The sequence below is a fragment of the Mytilus edulis genome, chromosome 2, assembly GCF_963676685.1.
Source record: "Mytilus edulis chromosome 2, xbMytEdul2.2, whole genome shotgun sequence".
Classification (NCBI taxonomy): domain Eukaryota; kingdom Metazoa; phylum Mollusca; class Bivalvia; order Mytilida; family Mytilidae; genus Mytilus; species Mytilus edulis.
The window spans coordinates 62,045,030-62,071,337 of record NC_092345.1 but is presented as its reverse complement, the minus strand read 5'-3'; the positions used below and the strand labels follow the sequence as shown (position 1 = coordinate 62,071,337).

Sequence of the window (26,308 nt, the reverse complement as noted above, 5' to 3'; positions counted from 1 at the left end):
TAAGCCATGTAAATGTTGTTCGTCTCGCCTCGGAGTATTGTATCAATTGGGAGATATATACTCAATATGCTGGACTCAAAATTCCAAAAAGTTGTGCCAAATACGGCCAAGGTTATATATATATTATATATGCCAAATACGGCCAAGGTTATATATATATTTAATATATATATAACCTTGGCCGTATTTGGCACAACTTTATATATATATATACATTATATATATATATATATATATATATATATATATATATATATATATATATGTTAGCGGCAATAAGTAAAATTAGGCATTAAGCTTAAATCCTAGGCAATAAGCTAACGCCTAGGCATTAAGTTATTGCCTGAAATTTTCAGGCATTAAGCTTATTGCCTGAAATCTGATGATGATTATTCATCCTATTGCCGAAGATAATTTTAGGCAATAAGTAAACTCTGGAATTTATGCATATTGGGTGATTTATTCTTGATAAAGAGTCGTTTTTTTATTATATTTCTAATTCTACATTTATAAATATACATTCATTTGACAGATCTTCAAAATTAGTAAGTTTATTTAGTAATTTTGAAAAACAGAATAAACTCATACTTTTTTCGTGTTTGTGTGGTATAAATAAGTATCAAAAAGACTTAAAAAAAATGTAATTTTATCCAATTGAAAATTATATTTATTTGAAAATTTGTACACTTCATTAGTCGAGCTGGTTTGAACTTGTCAAAAGTAGACCAAATTAAGATTGGATTTTTTTTTATCACACCATTTTCTATTTTTTTTTATTGGATAAGTAAATTGTCTTTGTTAATAGTTCGACAATTTGTGATAACAAAATGATTTTTTAACACAAATTTCTATCAAGTTTTTATATTTCTAAATTATTATTTGATGCATTTTGATATAAATAACATATTTTATTTGTTAATTTATTTCTGGTCTCTTGTGGAGATTTGTCATATTGGTAATCATGCCACATCTTCTTTTTTATATTTAGGATGACACTGGGTCCTGTACTTTTGCATTGTTAAAATCGGTGAAATTTGATTTTTTTTCTTCTTTTCATTCTCAAACGTATGTTATTTGCAGTAATAAAATAAAATAGTTGAAGTATTCAGTATTTATATGAAGATGCACGAGATTTTCCTATGAACTTTTAAGTATGAAACCGTGACGCTTCGAATTCAGGTCCCTCAAAGCATAACATGATTTTACCGATTATATATTTAATTTTTACTATTTACAATTATTTTGTTCAATTCTAATATAAAACGTAGTTATATTTTTTACTTATATTTTGTTTCAAAGAGTTTAGATTTACAATTATACCTTTCATTTAAAACTAGACGTAATTATTTTCTAATAATTAATCGGTGTGTGAATTAATGTTTTTGGTTGAATTTGATACAATATTTCATTTTTTTCATTTGCTATTTTCTTTTACGCCAATACTTATGATCACTTATGACATTCCAGCTAATGAAATCCTCAGATAGCTTTCGATGTGAAGAATGCTAAGAAATGTCGTAAGTCGATCCTAACTATATCATATTTTCTGTCCTAAGAATATCTTATAGGACTAATCTTAGGACAGTGTCGATAAACAGGCCACAGTTATCATAATATTATTATGTACCAAAAATATTTTAATTTAAATGAATAAATGTCTTTTATTTACTCGCCTTTACATTTTAGGCATTAAGCTTAATGCCTGCTCACATTTTTCAGGATTTAAGCTTAAATCCTAGGATTTAAGACTAATGCCTAACATCATTTAGGCAATAGACTTACTGCCTAGGCGTTAGCTTATTGCCTAGGATTTAAGCTTAATGCCTAATTTCACTTATTGCCGCTAACATATATATATATATATATAAAAGTCTATAAAAACGACCAACCAGCAAATTTACTATGTACCGGATCGTCTAGAATAGGCGATACTATGCAGATAAGGAAAAAATTATATCAGTCTAAAGATTTGCACAACGGTACTGATATAAGATGTTATAATACAAAAATGTTGTTATTAAATCGTGCTGACAAATATTTCGGCTCAACAAATGGCCTTCTTCAAGTGTCACAAGTTTTAACAATACTGATACATAATGTATAAGGTGTAAAAATAGATCAGTAATAATACAGGTAAGTTTTGGTCGATTGATTTTTAATCCAAAAGCCTGAATATCATAATATAAACAAAACACTATAAATCAATATACGTGACTGTGTATATTAACAATAAAAATGAGTGAAAAAACAAAAACGCTAGTATTTCTTATTGATGCCGTTTGGATGATGTACATTAAGTTCCTTTATCCAAAAGCTTTCCCGAACCTGTCGCTGGGCATCACTCCAGTGAATATTCTGTTCAATCACTAGAATTTTCATGCGGTTAAAGTCATCAGGTTTGTGACCCGACTGTCTGAAGTGCTGAGAAACTGGGAGAAGTGGCTTCTTAGAGATATCACTCCTATGGCCATTGAGGCGTTTGTGGAAAGGCTGCTTTGACTCACCAACATATTGGAGGCCACAAACCGAACATTCTAGTATGTAAACAACATTCATACTTTTGCAGGTAACATTGCAAAATATCTTATAGTTGTTTTCGGTTGCCTTACTGTGAAATGTTGATGAATGCTGCATCTGTAGGCAGCATTTGCAGCGTTTTTCTTCACACGAACGACATTCTCCAGAAGTACTTCTATTATCAGACACTTCAGCCCGCACCAGCAGGTTCCGCAGACTACTAGGTTGCCTAAAAGCTATCATTGGAGGCTCGGGAAAAATCTTGGATAGTTTGGAATTCTTTTCAACTGATTTCCAATGCTCACGAATGACACCAAAGCTGTTTTTGAGAGATGGGTGGTAAGTAAGAACACATGGAGTCCTTTTATTTTTCTTTTTAACTTTGTATTCCAATAGTTCACTCCTGGGAATTGATTCCGCTTTCTGAAAGCTTTTTTTGATATTTCTGTGTTTGTAGCCCCTTTTCTTCAAGCGAGTTTCAAGTTGACGTAGTTGTCTTTTAGTTGTTTCTGTGTTGGAACATATTCGCTTGACTCTAAGTGCCTGACTGTATGGAATACTCTTGGTAAGATGAGCAGGATGGCAACTTTTAGGGGACAAATATTGATGAGTGTCAGTGGGTTTAGAATATAAATCTGTAGATATGATGCCCTCTGTGAGCGAACTTGAAGTATCGAGGAAGGCGATTTTGGATTTAGACTTCTCATGAGTAAATTTGATACTAGGATGTATGTTGTTGGCATGAGTAATAAAAGTATCTAAATCCTCGTCGCTTTTATTCCATTTCATATCCACATCATCTATAAATCTAAACCAGGAAAGCGGTTTTTCGATGGAAGTTTCAAGGAGTTGTTTCTCTAATTTGCCCATAAATATGTTGGCATATGACGGAGCCATTTTGGTGCCCATGGCAGTTCCATTTACTTGCAAATAATGATCTCCATCAAAAGTGAAGTTGTTTTTCTTAAGTACCAGCGTGAGCATTTTGACCAGGCATTCGGTAGGTGGATATTTCACTGGTCTGGAATCCCAAACTTCTTTACATGCATCGATGCCATCTGCATGTGGAATATTAGTGTAGAGGGAGGTGACATCCATGGAAACAAGAGTCGTGTCGGAGGGGAGTGGATTTAAGGCCTGCATTTTTCTTAGATAATCGGTTGTATCTTTGATGTGAGATGGTAAGTCTTCAACATGTTGACGAAGATGGAAGTCAACAAATTCCGATATTTTTTCCGTTGGATGACCGTTCGCTGAAACTATAGGTCTCCGACACGACTCTTGTTTCCATGGATGTCACCTCCCTCTACACTAATATTCCACATGCAGATGGCATCGATGCATGTAAAGAAGTTTGGGATTCCAGACCAGTGAAATATCCACCTACCGAATGCCTGGTCAAAATGCTCACGCTGGTACTTAAGAAAAACAACTTCACTTTTGATGGAGATCATTATTTGCAAGTAAATGGAACTGCCATGGGCACCAAAATGGCTCCGTCATATGCCAACATATTTATGGGCAAATTAGAGAAACAACTCCTTGAAACTTCCATCGAAAAACCGCTTTCCTGGTTTAGATTTATAGATGATGTGGATATGAAATGGAATAAAAGCGACGAGGATTTAGATACTTTTATCACTCATGCCAACAACATACATCCTAGTATCAAATTTACTCATGAGAAGTCTAAATCCAAAATCGCCTTCCTCGATACTTCAAGTTCGCTCACAGAGGGCATCATATCTACAGATTTATATTCTAAACCCACTGACACTCATCAATATTTGTCCCCTAAAAGTTGCCATCCTGCTCATCTTACCAAGAGTATTCCATACAGTCAGGCACTTAGAGTCAAGCGAATATGTTCCAACACAGAAACAACTAAAAGACAACTACGTCAACTTGAAACTCGCTTGAAGAAAAGGGGCTACAAACACAGAAATATCAAAAAAAGCTTTCAGAAAGCGGAATCAATTCCCAGGAGTGAACTATTGGAATACAAAGTTAAAAAGAAAAATAAAAGGACTCCATGTGTTCTTACTTACCACCCATCTCTCAAAAACAGCTTTGGTGTCATTCGTGAGCATTGGAAATCAGTTGAAAAGAATTCCAAACTATCCAAGATTTTTCCCGAGCCTCCAATGATAGCTTTTAGGCAACCTAGTAGTCTGCGGAACCTGCTGGTGCGGGCTGAAGTGTCTGATAATAGAAGTACTTCTGGAGAATGTCGTTCGTGTGAAGAAAAACGCTGCAAATGCTGCCTACAGATGCAGCATTCATCAACATTTCACAGTAAGGCAACCGAAAACAACTATAAGATATTTTGCAATGTTACCTGCAAAAGTATGAATGTTGTTTACATACTAGAATGTTCGGTTTGTGGCCTCCAATATGTTGGTGAGTCAAAGCAGCCTTTCCACAAACGCCTCAATGGCCATAGGAGTGATATCTCTAAGAAGCCACTTCTCCCAGTTTCTCAGCACTTCAGACAGTCGGGTCACAAACCTGATGACTTTAACCGCATGAAAATTCTAGTGATTGAACAGAATATTCACTGGAGTGATGCCCAGCGACAGGTTCGGGAAAGCTTTTGGATAAAGGAACTTAATGTACATCATCCAAACGGCATCAATAAGAAATACTAGCGTTTTTGTTTTTTCACTCATTTTTATTGTTAATATACACAGTCACGTATATTGATTTATAGTGTTTTGTTTATATTATGATATTCAGGCTTTTGGATTAAAAATCAATCGACCAAAACTTACCTGTATTATTACTGATCTATTTTTACACCTTATACATTATGTATCAGTATTGTTAAAACTTGTGACACTTGAAGAAGGCCATTTGTTGAGCCGAAATATTTGTCAGCACGATTTAATAACAACATTTTCGTATTATAACATCTTATATCAGTACCGTTGTGCAAATCTTTAGACTGATATATATATATATATATATATATATATATATATAAAACCTTGGTCGTATTTGGCACAACTTCAAATCCCCTGTGAATGAACAAATGTATGAAAATAGAGACTAAACCTGCAAAAAAAACAAACTATATCAATTAAGGTTTATTTTATTGACAATGTATCAGATGATAGAAAATTTCTCAGATTGAAACAGTTAGAAATTGAAACAGATTGTCATGTTTGCTGTTTTTTGTTCGTCTTTTTCATTTTTATACGCCCGTCGTCTTTTAGACGGGACGTATTATGGTATACCGTTGTCCGTCCGTCCGTCTGTCCGTCCGTCCGTGGTCCACACTTCGGACAATAACTCAAAAACACTTTCACCTATTTGTTTATATCTATTGACGTAAGCTCCCTTTCGTTTTTTTTTAATTTCAGATTTTAAGTTTTGGATTTATGGGGCTTTATTCATAAAAAAGGGGGATTTTCAACACTTCGGACAATAACTCAAAAAGGCTTTCACCAATGTCCATGAAACTTTGGTGAATTGTTTATATCTATTGATGTAAGCTCCCTTTCAATTTTTATAAATTTCAGATTTTAAGTTTTGGATTTATGGGGCTTTATTCATAAAAAAAGGGGGATTTTCAACACTTAGGACAATAACTCAAAAAGGCTTTCACCAATGTCCATGAAACTTTGGTGAATTGTTTATATCTATTGATGTAAGCTCCCTTTCAATTTTTATAAATTTCAGATTTTAAGTTTTGGATTTATGGGGCTTTATTCATAAAAAAAAGGGGGATTTTCAACACTTCGGACAATAACTCAAAAAGGCTTTCACCAATGTCCATGAAACTTTGGTGAATTGTTTATATCTATTGATGTAAGCTCCCTTTTAATTTTTATAAATTTCAGATTTTAAGTTTTGGATTTATGGGGCTTTATTCATAAAAAAAAGGGGGATTTTCAACACTTCGGACAATAACTCAAAAAGGCTTTCACCAATGTCCATGAAACTTTGGTGAATTGTTTATATCTATTGATGTAAGCTCCCTTTCAATTTTTATAAATTTCAGATTTTACATTTCCGTGTTATGAATTTTTATGCTTAAAAAAGGGGGGATTTTCGAATTTTGGGACAATAACTAACACTTTCACAAAATTTTATGCAACTTTGATAAATTGTTTATATCTATTGACATAAGCTCCCTTTCCATTTTTATAAATTTTAGATTTTACGGTTTCTTAAGTAATGAATTTTTATACCTAAAAAAGGGGGATTTTATGAAACTTTGGTGAATATATTAATGTAACATCCCTTTTGATTTGTATATATATTTCTAGTTGATCATATAAATTCATTTAAAGCATAAAAGACAAGTTAAAAGAGCAACGGGCGTATCATGCGCTAAAGCGCAGCCCTTTATTAGCCATGGCGTTGTTAGTTTGTTTAAGATTTATGAGTTTGACTGTCCCTTTGGTATCTTTCGTCCCTCTTTTAGGAAAAGGTTCATATCGACAAAAATAATATGAACTACTAGTATAACGGCATAATTTCTGTGTATTGGATGATTATAAAAAAGACATTGCATTTATTCCTTCATTCACCATGATTATAAAAATAGTTGTTCAAGGGAAACCTAAGAACTTTGTTCACTTTTAATTAGAAAAAAATAAAGTTCAGAGGGTAACAAAAATTATATGAAATTGTAAGTTCAAAAGAAAATGAAAAGGGGCAAATTTTCAAATTACCTTTTCTTGTTACAAAAAGACCAAACTGCAGTGGTTGCAAGATAGATTAAACCAACATATTATCAGTACTAACATATTTTTGAATGAAGTTAATGTTATTGACAATTCAAACTGTCTTTTTGCCAAGAAGACTCATAATTGATCAAACAAGTAATTTGAAATTGAAAGATTATACAAACATTCATTGATGAAATTAACTGCTGGTTTTTGTCTAAAGGGCATTTTATTTTACTGAAATATTGATTTGATAATATATAATTTTAAACTCGATGTGTTTTTGATATTTGTATATTCAAACGGGGTTTACAGACAAGATAACACCCTATTAATTAGCTCACAAGATATAAAATGTTAAAGAAAAATCTGTGTTTAAATTAGCAAAATTTCAGCCGTTAGAATCACACGTTCAAAATAACATATTATTTTTTTTTTACGTAATATTAATAATACTGCTATTGATAAAGCTAGTTCAGAAACAGCATCTTTATTTTATTCTGTAGGTGGAATGATATTTCCACAGTACCTTTCTATAGTTGTAATAAAAAAGATGTTGATGATAGTTATCAAAGGTACCAGGATTATAATTTAGAACGCCAGACGCGCGTTTCGTCTACATAAGACTCATCAGTGACGCTCATATCAAAATATTTATAAAGCCAAACAAGTACAAAGTTGAAATGCATTAAGGTTCCAACTAGACTTGTTTTTATACGCCCGTAAAAATTTTGACGGGACGTATTATGGTATACAAATGTCCGGTGTCCGTCCGTCTGTATGGCGTAAACATGTCGCACCGTAACTTGAGAACGACTTATCTAAATTTCATGAAACCTAATATAGTTGTTTCTTATGATGGTAAAATGATCTGTATACTTTTTGGTGAAAACAAGATTTAAACTTTTTGAGTATGGCACTTTGTAACTAAAACAGTGGTGTTGGTTTTTTTTCACATGTCGCACTGTATCTCAAAAACGGTTTATGATTGTTGCTTAAAACTTTACAACTTCTTAGTTATATTAATCTTAATATCTTTATACTTTTTGGTGATGATTCAAAATTTCATTTTTGAGTTATTGAGTATTTTGTAAAAAAGGGGGAGGTTTTTTTTTACATGTCGCACCGCATCTCAAAAATGATTTATGATTATTGCTTAAAACTTCACACACTTCTTTGTTATATTAATCTTAATATCTGTATACGTTTTGGTGATGATTCAAAATTTCATTTTTGAGTTATTGAGTATTTTGTAAAAAGGGGGGAGGGAGGTTTTACATGTCGTGCCGTATCTCAAAAATGATTTATGATTATTGCTTAAACTTTACACACTTCTTTGTTATATTAATCTAAAGACCTGTATACTTTTTGGTGATGACTCAAAATTTTATTTTTGAGTTATTGAGTATTTTGTATAAAGGGGAGGTTTTTTTTACATGTCGCGGTATCTCAAAAACAATTTATGATTATTGCTTGAAACTGTACACACTTCTTTGTTATATTAATCTTAAGATCTGTTTAGTTTTTTGTAAAAAAAAACAGGGTGGGGGGGGAGGGGGAGGGGGTGGGGGTTCACATGTCCCGCCGTGTCTCCAAAAAAGTAAATGGTTATTGCTTAAAACTTTCTCAGAAACTATTTATGATTATTGCATAAAACTTCAAGACGCATAAGACGTCGGGCGTATCGTGCGGTCTTGGCACAGCTGTTTATTTTTTTTTATGTGAAAAAGAGTCGAAAGGTATGAAAGGAATATCCAAACTCACAAGTCAAAAACAAACTGACAATACCGTTGCTAAGAACAACAAGACAAGTAACAGTACACAACATAAAAAAAAACTAAAGACGAAGCAACACGAACCCAACCAAAATTGAATTTCATGTGCTCTGGTAGGGCAATCAGATCCTGTTCCACATGTGACATCTGTGGTTTTTTTTTTATGTAAATACAAACCCGGTGTAAGTCTAATTCGAAAGGCGACATTCGAGGAAAAGAGGACGTGATTGTTGCTCCGAAAATTGGAACATATCCGAAGTAATCAGTGAAACATATATTCCAATTTGGTCAACTAACTCGTGATGGCGTCCGTAAAATTTTCAAAGGGATGATTTCAACTTCACGACTTGGGACTCTGGGTTCAATCGTCTCGTTGTTAGCAGCAACCACTGATCAAAGAAATGACAGTTAATGATCTGGACTTTTGTATCAGATGGGAAATATATACTCCATATGCAGATACATAAAGATGGAAAGACATAAAAATGGAAATTCACAATTGAAAGCAGAAATCATCGTCTTTGTCGTAAAGTTTTGTTCTTTATCGACCCTCATTGTCTATATAAAGTTGTGCTCGATGAACTTTTCCTATTGTATACTTAATAGAAGTCTAAAGACAATACGTCACCTTCTCAATTAGGTTACTAAATATACAGTTGGAATGAAAAATGTAGGTGTAAATTAACACAAATTCTGCAGATGGAATCTTAATTTCAATTACAACATCTGTGAAAAGCTTGCCAGGAAATAACGCCTTTATTTATTTCTGCAGGTGGAATCATATTTCTGATGAATATATCTATTAACGTTATACAATATTACGATTGTTAAACATCTAGACACCCCTTAAACATGCGACTATCGATAAGATGATTTGATGAAATTGATTTTTGGTTTTAGTAAGTTTTTGTAAGTTTTCTATGCCATCATAAAATCATTAAAGGGGTGATGGTAATTTGCCTTAATTTCTAAAAATAAAACAAATATTTACAACTGCTAAAATTATTTAAAAAAAAAGAATTGAAGGCTTTATAAATTAACATAAAGCCTCTTTATAGCTTTGAAAATAAAACTAATTGCTGTTACAGTTTTTAAAAAGTAGAAATTTTGTACAACACATTGAATACTTGTGACATCCTTTTCAGTGATTGACCAAGGAGTAATTCTACAAATTTGAATGTATACATAATTCAGTGAAACCTATAAATAATATATACTTTTAAAGTTTGTTTTGCGCAAAAACAAAATTGAAAAAAAAAGGAAATTTCTTTCAGTATGAATGTTCTTTTCTAGTTTTTTTTGTCGTTTGACATTACCAATCGGTCAAAATGTTTTCATTTCATTTGATTTTAAATGACCAAATGGTGAACACGTTGAACTCATTGCTAGTTTAAGTGGTATTGTATAAAACAGATTCTATTTAACTAAAATATCTTACTATCCTTTAATGATGTTTTGTTTTCAAGGAAATTACGATTTTTATGCAGTTAAGCTGTAGTATGCGAGCACCCTAGATTTGTGTTCTACCCAATAAATGCTGAAATACTAGCCATTTTTATTATCTAGCTGGCTACTATGCTATATATTACTAATTGAACACTTTTTAAATACTTTTTATTCTGGATTACAAAAAATATGACCAGAAAAACCTTAAATGATGATCGAATCATCCAAAAGTTTTGAAGTTACACATAGGAAGTAGTGCTCATTAGGAAGCCTTGTGTAGTTTATTATGACCTTTTGGCTAAGGTGTCATCTGGTAGAAGTTTCTATACGTATGATGTTATTTGTCCCACTAGTAGTACACTACACTGTAAAACTATTTTTGAGAAAAAGCAAGTGCGATTCTTTTAATTTCAATTTATTGTCAAAATGAAATGCACTACGAAATAACTGTTCTCGTGCCTGTTATCAGACACACCATTTTGTATCAGTATCAGTACATTTTTGTGACGATATAACAAGGAATTATAATAATTTGAGCTGAGTGCGTTGAAGAATTTGATATATACATTGACTAACATATAAAAACTCACTTAGAACCACCTGAGAAAACAATTAAAAAAAAAAGGGTGACTTCGACTTCTCAGTTGTGTACTTTCCATTTCTGTTTAGCAACTTTCCTACAGAGCGCGCATATGGATTCTATATATGGCTCCCATTTGATACGATATTTCAAGTCTTAAAATTTCTTTCATGATTTCATTAATAGACAATAACAATAAAAACCAAGGAGTAAACAAAGACTCACAAAACCAAAGGACATTTACATCAACAGTTACAAATAATAATTGATTAATTAATAATTATAGAGTATTGGTTCTTGCAAGGAAGCTATAAAATCAAGTGATCGAAGTGGGGAAGATGAATCACACCTTTGAAAATTTTACGAACGCCATCACGAGTTTGTTGACAAAGATGAAATTTCTGTTTCATAAATGACGACTGATATGTTCTAATAGTCGAAATCATTAATCCGCCTCCGTACACACCATAAAAGTAAACTCATCAATGAGTTTTTACCAAGAGCAGTAAGTGCAAAAATATATAGCAGTAACTGCTTCACCCTTTCAGAGCACCCGAGATCGACACAGGTGTTTGATGAGGTTCGTGTTGCTCGTTGATAGTTTTAGTAAACTGTTATGTGTCTTTGGTCGTTTTTCGTGGGTGTTTTTCATGTCGTTGTCAGTTTATCATCAGCTTATGAGTTTGAATATTCTTTTGATATCCTCCGATTTTTTTCTTTTATCTCTATTTTTTTAAAGAGGGAGAAAATGTCCTTCATTTACATATTACAGTCACATTTTTGCAAATATTGCTAAATGAGGTCAAATAAAGGCAACAGTAGTATACCGCTGTTCGAAATTCATAAGTCGATTGAGAAAAAAACAAACCCAGGTTACAAACTAAAACTGAGGGAAATGCATCAAATAAGAGAACTACGACACACGAGAAACACAACATTAAAATGTAACACACACAGAAACGAACTATAATATAACAATGACCATTTTCCTGACTTTGTACAGGACATTTAAAGGGGAAAAAATGATGGGTTGAACCTGGTTTTGTAGCATGCCAAACCTCCTGCTTAAATTACAATGTTAAATATAACATTAAAATGACAACATTACATGCAGGACTACAAGACAAATAAATGGGAGACAATGTAGGAAAGAGAAACACACATATAATAGCTAACAAAAGATACCAGGTTTAAAATTTAATACGCCAGACGTGCGTTTCGTCCACACAAGACTAACCAGTGACGCTCAGATGAAAAAGTTTGAAAGACAAAACAAGTACAAAGTTGAAGAGCACTGAGGATCAATAGTTCCAAACAGTTGTGGCCTATACAGCTAGGGGTTTCTGCCTTGGATAAGAACAGCATTATTATTTAGGATAATTCATACTTTTGTAAACAGTAAATTTTATAAAATGACTATATAATAGATATACATGATAAAAACCGAAGTGGTGACTTACTACAGACTAAACAAGGATACATTAAATAAAACAACATAAATACCAGCACATAAGATACACAGCCATGTTAGCCAAATTCCAAATCCAGTTGAAGCACAAAGTGACGTCACATTTGAATTTCTAAAACGATTTCCCAAAAATAAGATAGAAGTTAAGATTAGATTTGTAAAACTTATATAAAATTTATTAATAACAATGAAAATTACAATACTAATTAATATCAAATTGTGGTAGTAATAAGATAATTAATTGAATTATCAAAACCTGTTATTGGAGTGTCTACTGAATTATGCAGTGTGTGTTGGTTCAAAAATTCTACAAAGAAACACTTTTTTTGTTTGTTTTGTTTCAAATAAGCAAATCGATGAGGTAAAAAAATACCAGACATAATAATTGAACAATCTAAACTGGTATTATTTTTCAAATAAATAACAAATTTGATAACCCATGTATCGGGAGTAAACACAAGAAAATTTGAAATTTAACAAAAGCATTAAATTTTCATAAAGTACTTAAATAATTCTTCGTAAATCAGACCTGATGTACAGTAGTTGTCGTTTGTTTATGTAATTCATACGTGTTTCTCGTTTCTCGTTTTTTATATAGATTAGACCGTTGGTTTTCCCGTTCGAATGGTTTAACACAAGTAATTTTTGGGCCCTTCATAGCTGTATGTTCGGTGTGAGCCAAGGCTCCGTGTTGAAGGCCGTACATTGACCTATAATTGTTTACTTTTATAAATTGTTATTTGGATGGAGAGTTGTCTCATTGGCACTCACACCACATCTTCCTATATCTACTTAAATTTTAAACAAGAATTTTAATATGAGCATAAAATTTGTAAACGTATCATTTCATGCAGTGATAATAGTATAATCAATTCTATCGATTAACTTTAATCAGACAGAAAAAAGGTTTAGTATCACCAGCCCGGTAGCCAGTTCTTCGGTACTGGCATGAAAATACGGATTTTTTGTGTTAATAAAATTTGCTGTTACAAAATGATAGAAATTATCATAAATTAAGGAATGTATCTCCCTCATGCAAAGCTCTGATTCCTTTCACGGATTTGGCTATAATTTTTGGACCTTTTGGCTTATAGCTCTTCATCTTTTATATAAGCTTTAGATCTCAAATATTTTGTCCACGAGCATCACTGAAGAGACATTGTCTAAATACGCATCTGGTGCAGGAAACTTGGTACCGTTAATTTTATTGAATATTTTAGGCATTTAATGTTGTTTATAGATTGATGGTTTCATTAATAGTATTTAATTATTATATTTGAACAGTTGATATAATAAGAAAGGCGTACACAATGAAGTGATAATTTGAAGAAAATTCAAGAGTATACTAAAAAAGTATACAAAAAAGTATATAACAAAAATACCAAACTCCATGAAAAATTCAAAATGGAAAGTCCTTTATCAAATAGCAAAATCAAAATCACAAACGAATGGAAAACAATTAACTAGTAAAAGGTGTTTTTTGCGATTTGACGGGTTTTAAATAAATGGTTTAGATGACATATAAATTTGTACTTAAACGAAGTTTAAAGACAAAGCTCAACTGCATGATAAAGCTAACTTGATATAACGTTTGAATTGAAAAAAAGTGGGAGTAAATCAACACAACCTCTGCAAGTGAAATCATCCTTTCAAAATAATTATGTGACGAATAAATGTGACGACAGTAAATTTTGACCGATGATCAGCAATATTATAAATATTAATAGTGTGAAAAAGTGGAAAGGAACCATCGCCTTTTTGTTTGCATTTCTGTAGTTGAATCATATTCCACGATAAATATCTTTTTTTTCACATAAAATCATATTTTGAACAATATCAAATTCAATAAAGTTAAATTTTTAAGCAATGAAAATGTTATGATTTTTGAACACCTAAAAACCTCTCAAACAGACATAAACCGAAAAGATTCAATCATGAAATATACTCTTTCTTTTTGTGTGATGTTATACGAGTTCCAGTTATAAGCAACACGGTTTTCTGTTTCGTGAAATAGTGAAATCGGTCAGGGGAAGCATTTTGATCTTTTTTATCTGCAAATAAAATAATATATTTACAACAGTAAATGTCTAAAAAAAAAAACATATAAATATTATATGCAGTTTAAAGTAGCTTGAAGTCTCTATACAGTTTTAAAAATAACATAATATATAAAGAAGATACACAATGTATATAAGAACAAGAGTTGGAATACTTTTGTCATAAATTTCAGTATTTGATTATTGGGTTATTTTGACAAATTTGTATTTAGTACATAATTGATTGCCGCGACAGAGTTCTTCCAGTTGGCACAAGTTTTTATGAGTTACTAAATACATTGACTTACATATAGAAATGGACAATAGAGGTCGGTTAAGAACAAAACTTTACGTCAAAATAGATGATTTTAGCTTTTTAATTTTGAACATTTCATTTCTTTATAGCACATCTTACAGAGATTATATATGAAGTATATATCTACAGTTGAAACGATACACAAGAGAATGCATTTCCTATCACGACTTCCATGATATAGAGGTTCTGCTTACAAGACTTACAACTGATTTTTATATTTCGTTCTTATGTTGTACTGTTATACCACTGTCCCAGGTTAGGGGGAGGGTTGGGATCCCGCTAACATGTTTAACCCCGTCACATTATTTATGTATGTGCCTGTTCCAAGTCAGGAGCCTGTAATTCAGTGGTTGTCGTTTGTTTATGTGTTACATATTTGTTCGTCGTTCATTTTTTTTTACATAAATAAGGCCGTTAGTTTTCTCGTTTGAATTATTTTTCATTATCTTATCGGGGCCTTTTATAGCTGACTATGCGGTATGCGGTTTTGCTCATTGTTGAAGGCCGTACGGTGACCTATAGTTGTTAATGTCTGTGTCATTTTGGTCTTTTGTGGATAGATGTCTCATTGGCAATCATACCACATCTTTTTTATATTACAAGGAAACCAGTTGTTTCGGGTGTTGAACATAAAGTTATCACTTGGAAAATTATACGGAAGCGATCCCAATTCTAATTTTGCAAGTATGGGACATCACCGAGTGTACTTGAAATAGCAATACGATGGGTGCCACATTTTGATCAGGATCTGCTGTACTTGTACTGTTTTGCGTGTAGCAAGTCATGAATATGACAGTTGTTATCCATTGGATTGATGTGTTTGAGCTTTCTATTTTGCCATTTGGTTGTGGAATTTCCGTTTAGAATTTTCGATATTATTGTTATTTTTACTTTTGTATTTGTAATTTTAAATTTTATTCTTCAAGGAGTTTGGAGAAACACGTCACCTGATAGACTAACTAGCTGGATATAAAGTTTGAATGCAAAAAGTGGTTTAAATTGTCAAAGTTTCTTTTTTTATATTGATGCAATGACGTTTTGACCGATTTATGATCATCAATATTATGAATACTGATAGTGTGAAAAGTTGGGTGGGAGGAAAAACGAACGCCTTTGTGTTATTTCTGCCGGTGGAATCATATTTTTAAATTTACAATAGATGTTATGAAATTTACTTTTCAACAATTTTAGATTCAACGGTCTCAAATTTTTAGTAATATTAAGATTATTGTAAAATGAAGTGTATATTAAAAAAAAATTCATTGATGAAATTGACTTTTCTTATAATAGATTAAGGGTTCCCTGTATTTTGAAAAAAATCTGTTTGGTGAAATCATAAAATCATTTGTGATGTATTTACAACTGCAAATATAAAAACAAATCACATTGCAGACAGTAAGGACACATGAAGTCTCTATACAGTATTGCAAAATTAATAATAAAAACCAAAGTTATTGATTTTAGAAATTAAAAAAAAAACAGGTATTTTGAACAACAGTAGGAATAATTTTCCAATACTTTTCAAGGACTGATAAGTGAGGTTTTTTTCCTACTTTACAAAATATGAAGACAACAAATTAAACGACAAACGAGATTATTTCTGCTTTTCAATTGTTAACATTCTATTTCTATGTAGCAACATTCAAGCATAACCGGCATATCGATTTAGTATCTTTCGATATTCCAGAGCTTGAATTCACTATCATGTGTTGCTGCTTTCAAGAGAGCTATTAAACCAAGGGTTTAAGTGACAAATATGAAATCGTTCATTCGAAAATTATACGGACACAAGTTGGTTGACCGTTATGGAATATATGTGCCCGAACATAGCATCACCAAATTAGGCTTATCCCCACGAAGACTTGCATGAACAACCAGACGGGTGCCGCTGGTGAAGCTGGATCTGCTACCCCCAGAGCATTTGAGATCATCCCCTGTTTTCTTTGGGTTGGTGTTGCTCAGATTTACACCTCGATGTATTTTGTCATTTGTATACTTAAACGAAGTCTAGGTACAACACGTCACTCTATTGATTAGCTAACTGGATATAAAGATTTGATAAAAAAAGTGGGCTTTTATTTACACAATTTCTGCAGATGGCATTACAGTTTCAAATAAGAGGATCTTGTCGGATGACATTTTACTTTCGATCAATTTATCATAAAAAATATCTAACTGTGAAAAGCTGACTTGGGTACAACGCCTTTTTTTTAAAAATCATCTTGCTAGTGGAATCATATCATAAATTTCTATATGTACGACAAAATTTGATTTTGAAAAGTATGATATCCAATCCAGTAAAATGTTAATAAATGGAAATATTTCGATTATTGATTACTTAGACACACCTCTGTCAATCAGGCGTATATCGAAAAAGAATGGTTTTAAGAAATCATGTTTTTTTTACAATCCAGAACAAGTAGCAAATAGAACATCATCATTAAGAAACGGAAAATAAAAACAAAGTAGTAAAGGAAAATCCGTCCAAATGTTTTCCAGTTTGTTTTTTATTGTTTTCTCCTTAGTATATGTAAGAGAATGATTATCTCTTTTTTTGTCAGTGCAATGTTTGCAGTTAATGCATGACTGACTTCTTTTATTAGATATTTAATTTATGGATTAGTTTTAGTGATGACTTTCTTTTAATTTTAGAAAATATAAAAGATTGTGATTTAGACATCAGATGTACAACAGTACAATACAAAGGTGAGAAAAGTTTCCTGATTGTGAGTATGAATATAAACCATGTTATATTTTAGCGAAGAATAGCTTTTTGTTTTTGTGCAGTTCAAGGATGTATTTTTCTGACGTTTCAGTCTCGTTGAAATCTCGTCCTGGAATTATTTCCAAAATATGTGATACAAGTGGAAAATATCAATGAATTTTAAAAATGTTATTATCAAACTTAACTCTGTAAAAAAAATTGGGTATTTCCAATGAGTAGTTTTTGAGTAATCATTTTTTTCAAATTTTATTTCCAATCCAGTCAGTCTTTTTAGCCAAAATTTTGAGAAAGTGAGAGTGGGATACAAAAAGTGATTTTGCATCCCGCATCCCGTTTTCCTTTTCCAATTTATTAGACATGTATTTTGTAAATCATTTATAACAAAGAAGTTAAAAATCTCGTGCGTAATTCAGTAGCAATGTCTCAAAATGGACAACGGTCACTTATCACGTTAAATTTAGTTAAGTATGTAACAATGATTAAATATCGTTTGATACTTTTCCTGACCATTTATTTGTTGATTTTAAAATGAACGTGTGGTTCATTTGATCCCAGTTCATCATTGGTAACAGTTCTTATAGGATGTCAAATTTTGCTGTTGTGACGTCTCAAAAAGCTAACATTCCCGATAACGTCTCATAGAAGTACACCTCTCTGTATGCAGATCATTGAAAGACGAAACAGACAGGTTGTCTACAGATTGTCTTATAATTATTGGCGAAGTCTTCTCACTCGAATATCGTGCAATAGGATATTTCTCAACTATCGACAGTTAAATTTAATAATAATAAAAGGAAGAATCCTACGTCCATTGGTATCTGGTAAAATAAAGGCAACAGTAGTATACCGCTGTTCGAAATTCATAACAAATCGATAGAGAAAAAAAACAAATCCGAGTTACAAGCTAAAACTGAGGGAAACGCATCAAAAATAAGAGAACTACGACACAACAGAAATACAACATTAAAATGTAACTCACACAGAAACGAACTATAATATAACAATGGCCATTTCCCAGACTTGGTACATATCATTTTAAGATAAAAATGGTGGGTTGAACCTGGTTTTGTGGCATGCCAAACCTCCCGCTTTAATGGCAATGTTGATTAACATTAAAATGATAACATTACATGACAGGACTACAATACAAATAAATGGGAGAAAATATAGGACAGAGAAACTAACGATTAATAGCCAACAAAAGGTACTTTGTTAAAAATTTAATACGCCAGACGCGCTCCACGTCCACACAAGACTAACCAACGACGTCCAGATGAAAAAAGTTTGAAAGCCAAAACAAGTACAAAGCTGAAAAGCACTGAGGACAAAACATTTCAAAAAGTCGTGACCAATACGGCCAGGGTTATCCACCGGGGACAAGATCAACCTTTAATATTATTTAGAATTTAGAATAATACATACTTTTGCAAACAGTAAATTTAATAAAATGACTATATAATAGATATACATGATTAAACTGAAGTGGTGACTAGCTACATAACAAAACCGGGTAAATTACAAAAAATCACAGCATTGTAAGCCATAACCAGTGTTACGCTCAAAGTTACGTCACATTTGAATTTCTAAAACTTGTTACCAAAATTAATAAAGAATTTAGATTCAAGTTCAAGATTAGATATGTATGACTCATCTAACGTTTATTATTAACAGTGAAAATTACAATACTAATAAATATCAAATTGTAGTAGTTATTAGATAATTAATTATATTATTTAGCTATGTCGGTGTTCTTCATCAACTGTAAACCAAATATATAGTGTAAATTTCGTTGATCCAAACTAAAATCTAATAAATGAACTGGATGATCAATTATCTTTACCATAATTACCATAACACACGTTGTCTCTATGGCTATCATGCTTAACGTTCTCAATTTTATGTTATTTCGATAATGATTCAGGTTTCCCTCTAAAGAAACGTAGAAACAATAGATGTAGACATTAAAGTTTCATTTTTCTATGCCTTTTGCTAATGATATATAAAATGAAATGATGTTTTTAAATATAATGTAACACTTTCGCCAATTCCTAAGTAGATTAATTGAAATCACGATGTGGATTCACAAATGCAAGTTTCAAAAACGTTGCTGGTCGTTTGTCCTGTCTTCATGAGGGTTACGCTTCTGATAGTGGAAATCTCTGATTATTTATGTTCATTCGATGCCCAAAAAGTGAACTAGTACTTTTTTATGTGTTAAAATTGAATTACTTAGTAAATATATGGTTTAGTTGTTTTGATGAAAACTAAATGATTGTAAGAGAAATGATGCTGTTTATTTTGATTTTTTTACCGTGTGTTAATCGCAACGAATGAATATGTACTAAATATTCAATAACAACTTGTCCGATCAGCATAACATAACGTTCGTCTGTAATTGAAAAAAAGAATATAATCGCCAATACATTTCACAACAAACAAATCCTCAAATTCGCATAATGTTTGTGCTTTGCGACTTTATGTCCTTGAATTCTTCACAGCTGGACGTAATTGTCATTGGATTTGTTATTCATTTGTCGTCTTTGTTTACAATTTTTCAAGTGTTGAAGTGCTTAGTAATCCTAACCAAATATTTCTAACAAACATATGATATAACAATAAGACGATATTAGAGGAAATATTGTAACATAAATCCCAATGTAAGCTGAGGATAAACTGGAGATTCAAATTAAATTGGTGAATAATCCTAACGGTTTATCTACAATCGTATTGTAAGGTTTTTGTCTCAGAATTATTGGGAAGGGTTCATTATTTAAAAAAAAACAACATGCAATTGGATTCATCTATTTTAAAAGGTTTAAAAAATATATGTTTAGATGCAGATGAGGAACAAGTTCATTAACGACTTAATCCAAATATAATTTCAGGTCTAAATTAGAATTGATACACATTTAAATGATTTTATATCATGTTTGATGATAATCACGGAGCTTTTTCATCCTAAAGGTTGTGTAAAATACCAAAGAAAAATTCATAATGGAAAGACCCTTAACGAATGACAAGGTCAAAAGATCAATTACTTTAAAGGAATAAAGCCAACTGTCATATCTCTGAATTGGTACAGAAATTTCCTTATGTAGCAAATGGCGACTTAAACCTGGTTGTTAGCTTGCTTAACCTCTCAATTTTATGAATATTCGGATGTTGCATGAAACTGATTTTCTTGGTGATAGAAAGAAAATTAATTGATATAATTTTAGGAGAAAATAGCAGAAGATAGCACTTATAATGTGGTTTCATAAAAAAATAGAAATTAAAAATTTGACAAAACAAAAAATTTACATTCACTACACAATCCATTACGAGTTATATTCCCATTTATGGAAAAGTTGAAAATAATTGAATTATACGAAACATATTTTGTTTCAGGCATACAAGTATGATACAACACACATTTCCCTGTTTAGATGAAAAGTCTTTTAAATGAATTATACATTCATTGCTAATAGTTTTCACATTTCAGTATATTTAAACGGACTGCTTTTTGCTGTTTCACAATTCTAGATGGCTAATCTACCTTAAAACGACAAATGCATGTGTATACAATTATTGTTTCGTAGCTATCTTTACACTCATTATGGATCCACTCAAAATAAAAATAAGATGAGATAGGATTTTTATTAGACAACTATCACCAAATACCAAATGACGTAGATGTTAACATTTTAAGGTAACCACACAACCTTCACCATTGAAAAAAATCATACTGTATAGTAAGGTATAAACCATCGAAAAAGAAAAATGAAAAACAATTCAAACGAGAGTTAGCTCCTCATAACGCTACCTTTGTTTCTCAATCGCGGATATGCAAGCCGTTGTAGGGATAACGAACTGTCAATTTGTCTCTTGAACACCGATACATGTATCGATATGGCATCATTACGTGACAGTTTTAAGGCATGTTGTCAACTTAAAACTATTGTCTAATTGATTGTCAATAGTAACTATTGTAGGTTCGAATACACTTTTATTTAAATATTTCCTGGAAGGTCAGTTTAAAACAACTTGTCTGTTGAAGACTAATTCCACTGGATAACATAACAAATGTTTTTGTTAAAGATATGCACAAAACAGATTTACAAGTAAAGTCTGTCAAGGTTAAGGCTTTAAGTATAAAATTCCAGCGATTTTAGTAAACGACGTTTCCGACTTTTAAGTACAATTCATGAATAAAATAATATTGAAATATGCTTAAATTTATTGAAAAAGAGAGAAATAATTAATATATACAAGCAAGTAAAACACTCCAAGTTTTAACATTTGTATGAGGAAGAAACTCTATGTTCGGTTAAACCTACATATTTTGTAGTTATGACTCAGTAGAAAGTTATATCAACCGAACCATATATATCATGTGCTTTTCTAATGATATTCTATCAACAGGTAGCCTAAATTTATAAAACAAATGGATCTAGAAGCGAGATGATGTATCACATATTTTGTTCTTTATATGTTTTCAAAAAATATTATATATGATAATGCTTCTGGAGCAATATAACATGAACCAAACGTATACATCGACAATTTTTTACCGAGTTGCAGGACTTACAGATGGTAAAGTCAAAATTAGAAACCAATATGATCACCATAAGATGTGAAATCTGAAAGCTTGTATTTAAATATGTTACTTCAACCAGAAACAAAAAGTTAAATGCACAGTATACTCCTTGCAGATTATGAACGCAAAGTTACAGTGCACTGTTAGATGTTGAAGACTATTTCCCCTAGATAAAAACATATATAATATTTTAAGTTGTGCATAAAAAGATTCCCAAATAAAATCTTTCGTCAAGGCTTTCAGTACAAATTTAAAGGGGTTTTAGTAGACCACACGCGTCTGGCGTACGTACACAATTTCAATCCTGGTATTTACGATGAGTTTATTTATAATCACTGTGTCGATGCCAATGCTGGTAGATTTGTTATCACCGACATAGCACCAACCAAGTAGTCAGCACTTCCTTTAACAATCATTTCTAAAAGAATTGTAAAAAAACCTTAGAGCGCTATGGGACGTTAAGACAATACACGCAAATACATTCCATTACGTGAATTGTTTTATGAAATATGCAATTAATGTGTGCAAAATTCATTCTGTAATTTATCATGTTATTGAAAAGTAGAGATTCAAATCACAGATAACAGACTTAACTTTAAATATTGATCAGCACCAACGTTTCGTCTACATCAACTCAATAGATTGCTCGAAACAAAACAGTTCAGCGCCAAATATTTAAACCAAGGAACTACCTATTTTTGAATTGCACAGTTTTTTAAAACAAAGTATTCGTTTATTGGCAATACAATAATTTGTAAAGAATTCGACAGGTGATATCCGTTTCTAATATTAATTCCCATCAATGTTTGGTAGGATTCATATTGCCCAGTCTTCAGTTTTCTATGTGTTTTTTTTTACTTGTTTTTTTTCGTCGTCTTTCGTTGTATGCAATGCATTTTTTCAGTTTCTCTTCGACTAATGATATATTAATACCCCCATGGTTACATTTCTTCTCCTTTTTTTATCTTATATATTTTTCATTTTTTAAATGTAAGTGACTGATCTTAAACTAAACATTACTTTAACTGTTGAATTAAAGGATATTGTTTTTCCTCTGGTAAAATTAGTTCACCCGTGTTGAAATGTGATAAAGTACCAAAAACGAAACCTGTGAAAATCACATGAACTCCTACAAAACCGGATGTGACGTGTTAGCGTCTCCTGCTATGCATGCATACATCTCAATCCATGCAAATCCACATTGAGACAAAATGTCGATATGTTCCAATCAGAACAGAGGTAATATCGTTGCGTTCAACACGAATTTTCTGCACGAACGTTTAATTCTAGAGGGGTTTGGAGACAAATATATCTGTTTCTCTTTTAAATACTTCTAAAATTTTCTAATACAGCCTACATTTAATGACTGTGTCAGATACAACTTTATTTTTTGTACTAGCACATTTATTTGCCCCAGAGTTTAAAATATATTATTATCAAACACAGATAATAGCCTTGTCTCAATTAAGTTCCACAATTGGTTTCTAAATAAACACGTATGAATAAACCAGCACACGAATACTGTCTGACATTTTAAACGTCATATATCACCAGAGGCTGAACAACTAGCTTTAAACCAGACTAAACTAATAAATATTTACTAACAATGACACTTGAAAACTATCGTCGTCATTTGATAGTCCATGTCCTTTTGTATAGACATAACTTTGTTATTTGACCGTGACATCGTTAACGTTTTTTCATGATTTATTCTATCTTGAAATGGAATTTAGAATTAGATTATAAGGAATGACTTTACTATTTTTTTTCGGTTTATTCAGAATTTAAAGAACCCGCTTCGAAGGTAATTCAGTGTTCACCACATTTTTGATGTTATTTCTGCATAGACAGAAAAAAATATTACAATCAATCCTTAAATAGAGTTGGAACTTTCAAGTAAACTAAAAAAAATTGATAGTGTACTGTATTATATTCACTCTAAGTTGAGCAGACGACATTAAGAATGTTCGCTTCTATTGCTATATTTAATTTTTGCAAGATATTCGGAATCCTCTAGGTTTATGCATGTAGTGCAATTAATACAAATTTTATCGCTAACCACTACTTTTCTTTTCATAATGTATTATATATATTTAAAACAAAAATATTTGAAAATACTATAAGATCCTTGTTATTTTTTAGCAATCATTAAAGAAAAAGTGTGTCAATGTTAAATGTATAAATAGTCAAGAGAGAATTCTTTCCCTCCATATTTTTAATGGTTTGTATCCAAAATTCCCCAAAACCAGCACATGGAAGCTTTATTTTTCCTTTTGATAGTTTCTTAAGCTATATACTATCAGTATATAACAGTCTTTTTAAAAGCTTGTTATTTTGAAACAGAGTAGCGAACACCCTTAAATATAAAGAGTTTCTAAGAGAGCTATAATCAATAAGCTTTCAAAGTTCAAGTAGTTTATTAATACTGAAGATGGAAGTAATGCAAACCATTTAGTACTTTTTGAATATTTTTTCGAAATCTGATAATTTGAATTTCAATATCTTAATGAAATGAATGATTTTTTTTACCAGATTTCTCCCATGAACACCATGTTTAACGATATTATATAAGAGATATGTTATTACCTTAATATTTGTCAATATGGTTTACCTACAAGTATCATATGCAGGTTCCATTTATATTTATATGTAGAATTTATTCAGTAGCTAAACGTCTTAATTGTTATATATTTTTTTTTAATTATATTTTGATTGAAGATCTCTTTAACAGATAAATTGCATGGTTGCGTCAATGTGACACTCACAAGGAAGCTATTAAATCAAGAGTTCCAAATGGTGAAGTTGAAATCATCACTTCGTAAAATTTACGGACGCCATCACGAGTTTGTTGACCGTTATGGAATAACGGTTTCACAAATGATATCGGATATGTTCCTTACGTCGTAAACACAATCCCCCTCCCTTTCATGAATATGACCTATCGAATTAGATTATTTACTGGATTTGTTATCACATAAGAAAAAGGACGGGTGCCTCATGTGGAGCAGGATATGCTTACCCTTCCGGAGCACCTGAGATCACCCTTAGCTGTTGGTGGGGTTTGTGTTGTTTATTCTTTAGTTTTCTATGTTGTTTCATGTGTACTATTGTTTGTCTGTTTGTCTTTTTAAGCCATGTTGTTGTCATTTATTTTCGATTTACAAGTTTGACTGTGCCTCTGATATCTTTCGTCCCTCTTTTACGCTCATGCATCTCAGCAACTCCTTTTTCTTCCTGAATTTAATTACTGGGACTACTTCATACGCCTTCTTCAACAGTTACTCCTCAAAACACAACGGAAAATGCGAATGTGATTTGTTAGACTTGTCAAATATCCACAAACTTGTTACATAAAGAAAAGTATATCAAAACATGCATGAAATGAATGAGCAGTAAATAAATGTGTTCGTAGATAGTAGATGTTTTTGTGTTCTGTTAAATTGTTCCTTTTAAAAATGTTAAACGATGATGACTGATGTACCCATATTTTGACTATTTTATTTATTGTGTCTGTTTATTTAACGCATCAATGTAAAAATATCGGAAATTGATGAGACTGTCATTAAAGTGAGAGGGTTAGCGCTATAGAACCAGGTTTAATCCACCATTTTCTACATTTGAAAATGCCTGTACCAAGTCAGGAATATGACAGTTCTTGTCCATTCGTTTTTGATGCGTTTTGTTATTTGATTTTGCCATGTGATTATGGACTTTCCCAATTGATCTTCCTCTAAGTTCAGTATTTTTGTGATTTTACTTTTTACAGTTTGATGGTTTGAGGCTACCGGTCTGTTAGATGTGTTTTTGAGATGTATCAATGTGATGATTTGGTCACTTTTTAGCTAATTTTTATAGTTTGCTCTTGTGTTGTGCTGTAACACAACCACTTTCCTAGGTTAAAGGAGTGGTTCAGCGCTAACACACACATTCCAAGTCAAGTGCCGGTAGTTAAGTAGTTGTTGTGTTGATTCACCTCTGTCTTATTGGTTGTTAATAAATTGTTTGGTTTAGGTTAGGTCGTTAGTTTTCTGAATTGAATTTGTTGCTATTTTTTCATGTCGGGACCTTTTATAGCCGACTATACTTTTTTACCACCAAAAACCCGTAAAGACTTATGAAACGTCTTTCTGCTCAAATATCTTGTACCGCGTGGTATTCAAGTACAAATTGTATACGCTTAAGATTAAGCCCAACTC

The 26,308-nt window shown here is 31.8% G+C and overlaps 2 protein-coding genes across 2 annotated transcripts; one reads left to right on the top strand and one right to left on the bottom strand.

Annotated features, from left to right (window-relative positions):
- Positions 1-487: 487 nt before the first annotated feature.
- Positions 488-3,660, bottom strand: LOC139510947 (uncharacterized). The gene is made up of 2 exons (XM_071297503.1): positions 2,610-3,660; positions 488-534 (listed from the first exon to the last, which is right to left on the bottom strand). Exons 1-2 carry the CDS (start codon positions 3,658-3,660, stop codon positions 488-490), a joined length of 1,098 nt encoding a protein of 365 aa, XP_071153604.1.
- A 146-nt stretch (positions 3,661-3,806) lies between these two features.
- LOC139510946 (uncharacterized) lies at positions 3,807-17,570 on the top strand. The gene is made up of 2 exons (XM_071297501.1): positions 3,807-4,812; positions 17,464-17,570. Exons 1-2 carry the CDS (start codon positions 3,807-3,809, stop codon positions 17,568-17,570), a joined length of 1,113 nt encoding a protein of 370 aa, XP_071153602.1.
- Positions 17,571-26,308: the final 8,738 nt, after the last annotated feature.

Bases quoted from the DNA above. Each gene is read 5' to 3' on its own strand.
- LOC139510947 (XM_071297503.1), bottom strand. From the start codon at position 3,660: ATGCAGGCCTTAAATCCACTCCCCTCCGACACGACTCTTGTTTCCATG. The intron at 535-2,609 runs GTAAGGCAACCG...CTAATTTTGAAG, and splicing joins GCATTCATCAACATTTCACA to ATCTGTCAAATGAATGTATA.
- LOC139510946 (XM_071297501.1), top strand. From the start codon at position 3,807: ATGGATGTCACCTCCCTCTACACTAATATTCCACATGCAGATGGCATC. The intron at 4,813-17,463 runs GTAAGGCAACCG...TTTTAATTTTAG, and splicing joins GCATTCATCAACATTTCACA to AAAATATAAAAGATTGTGAT.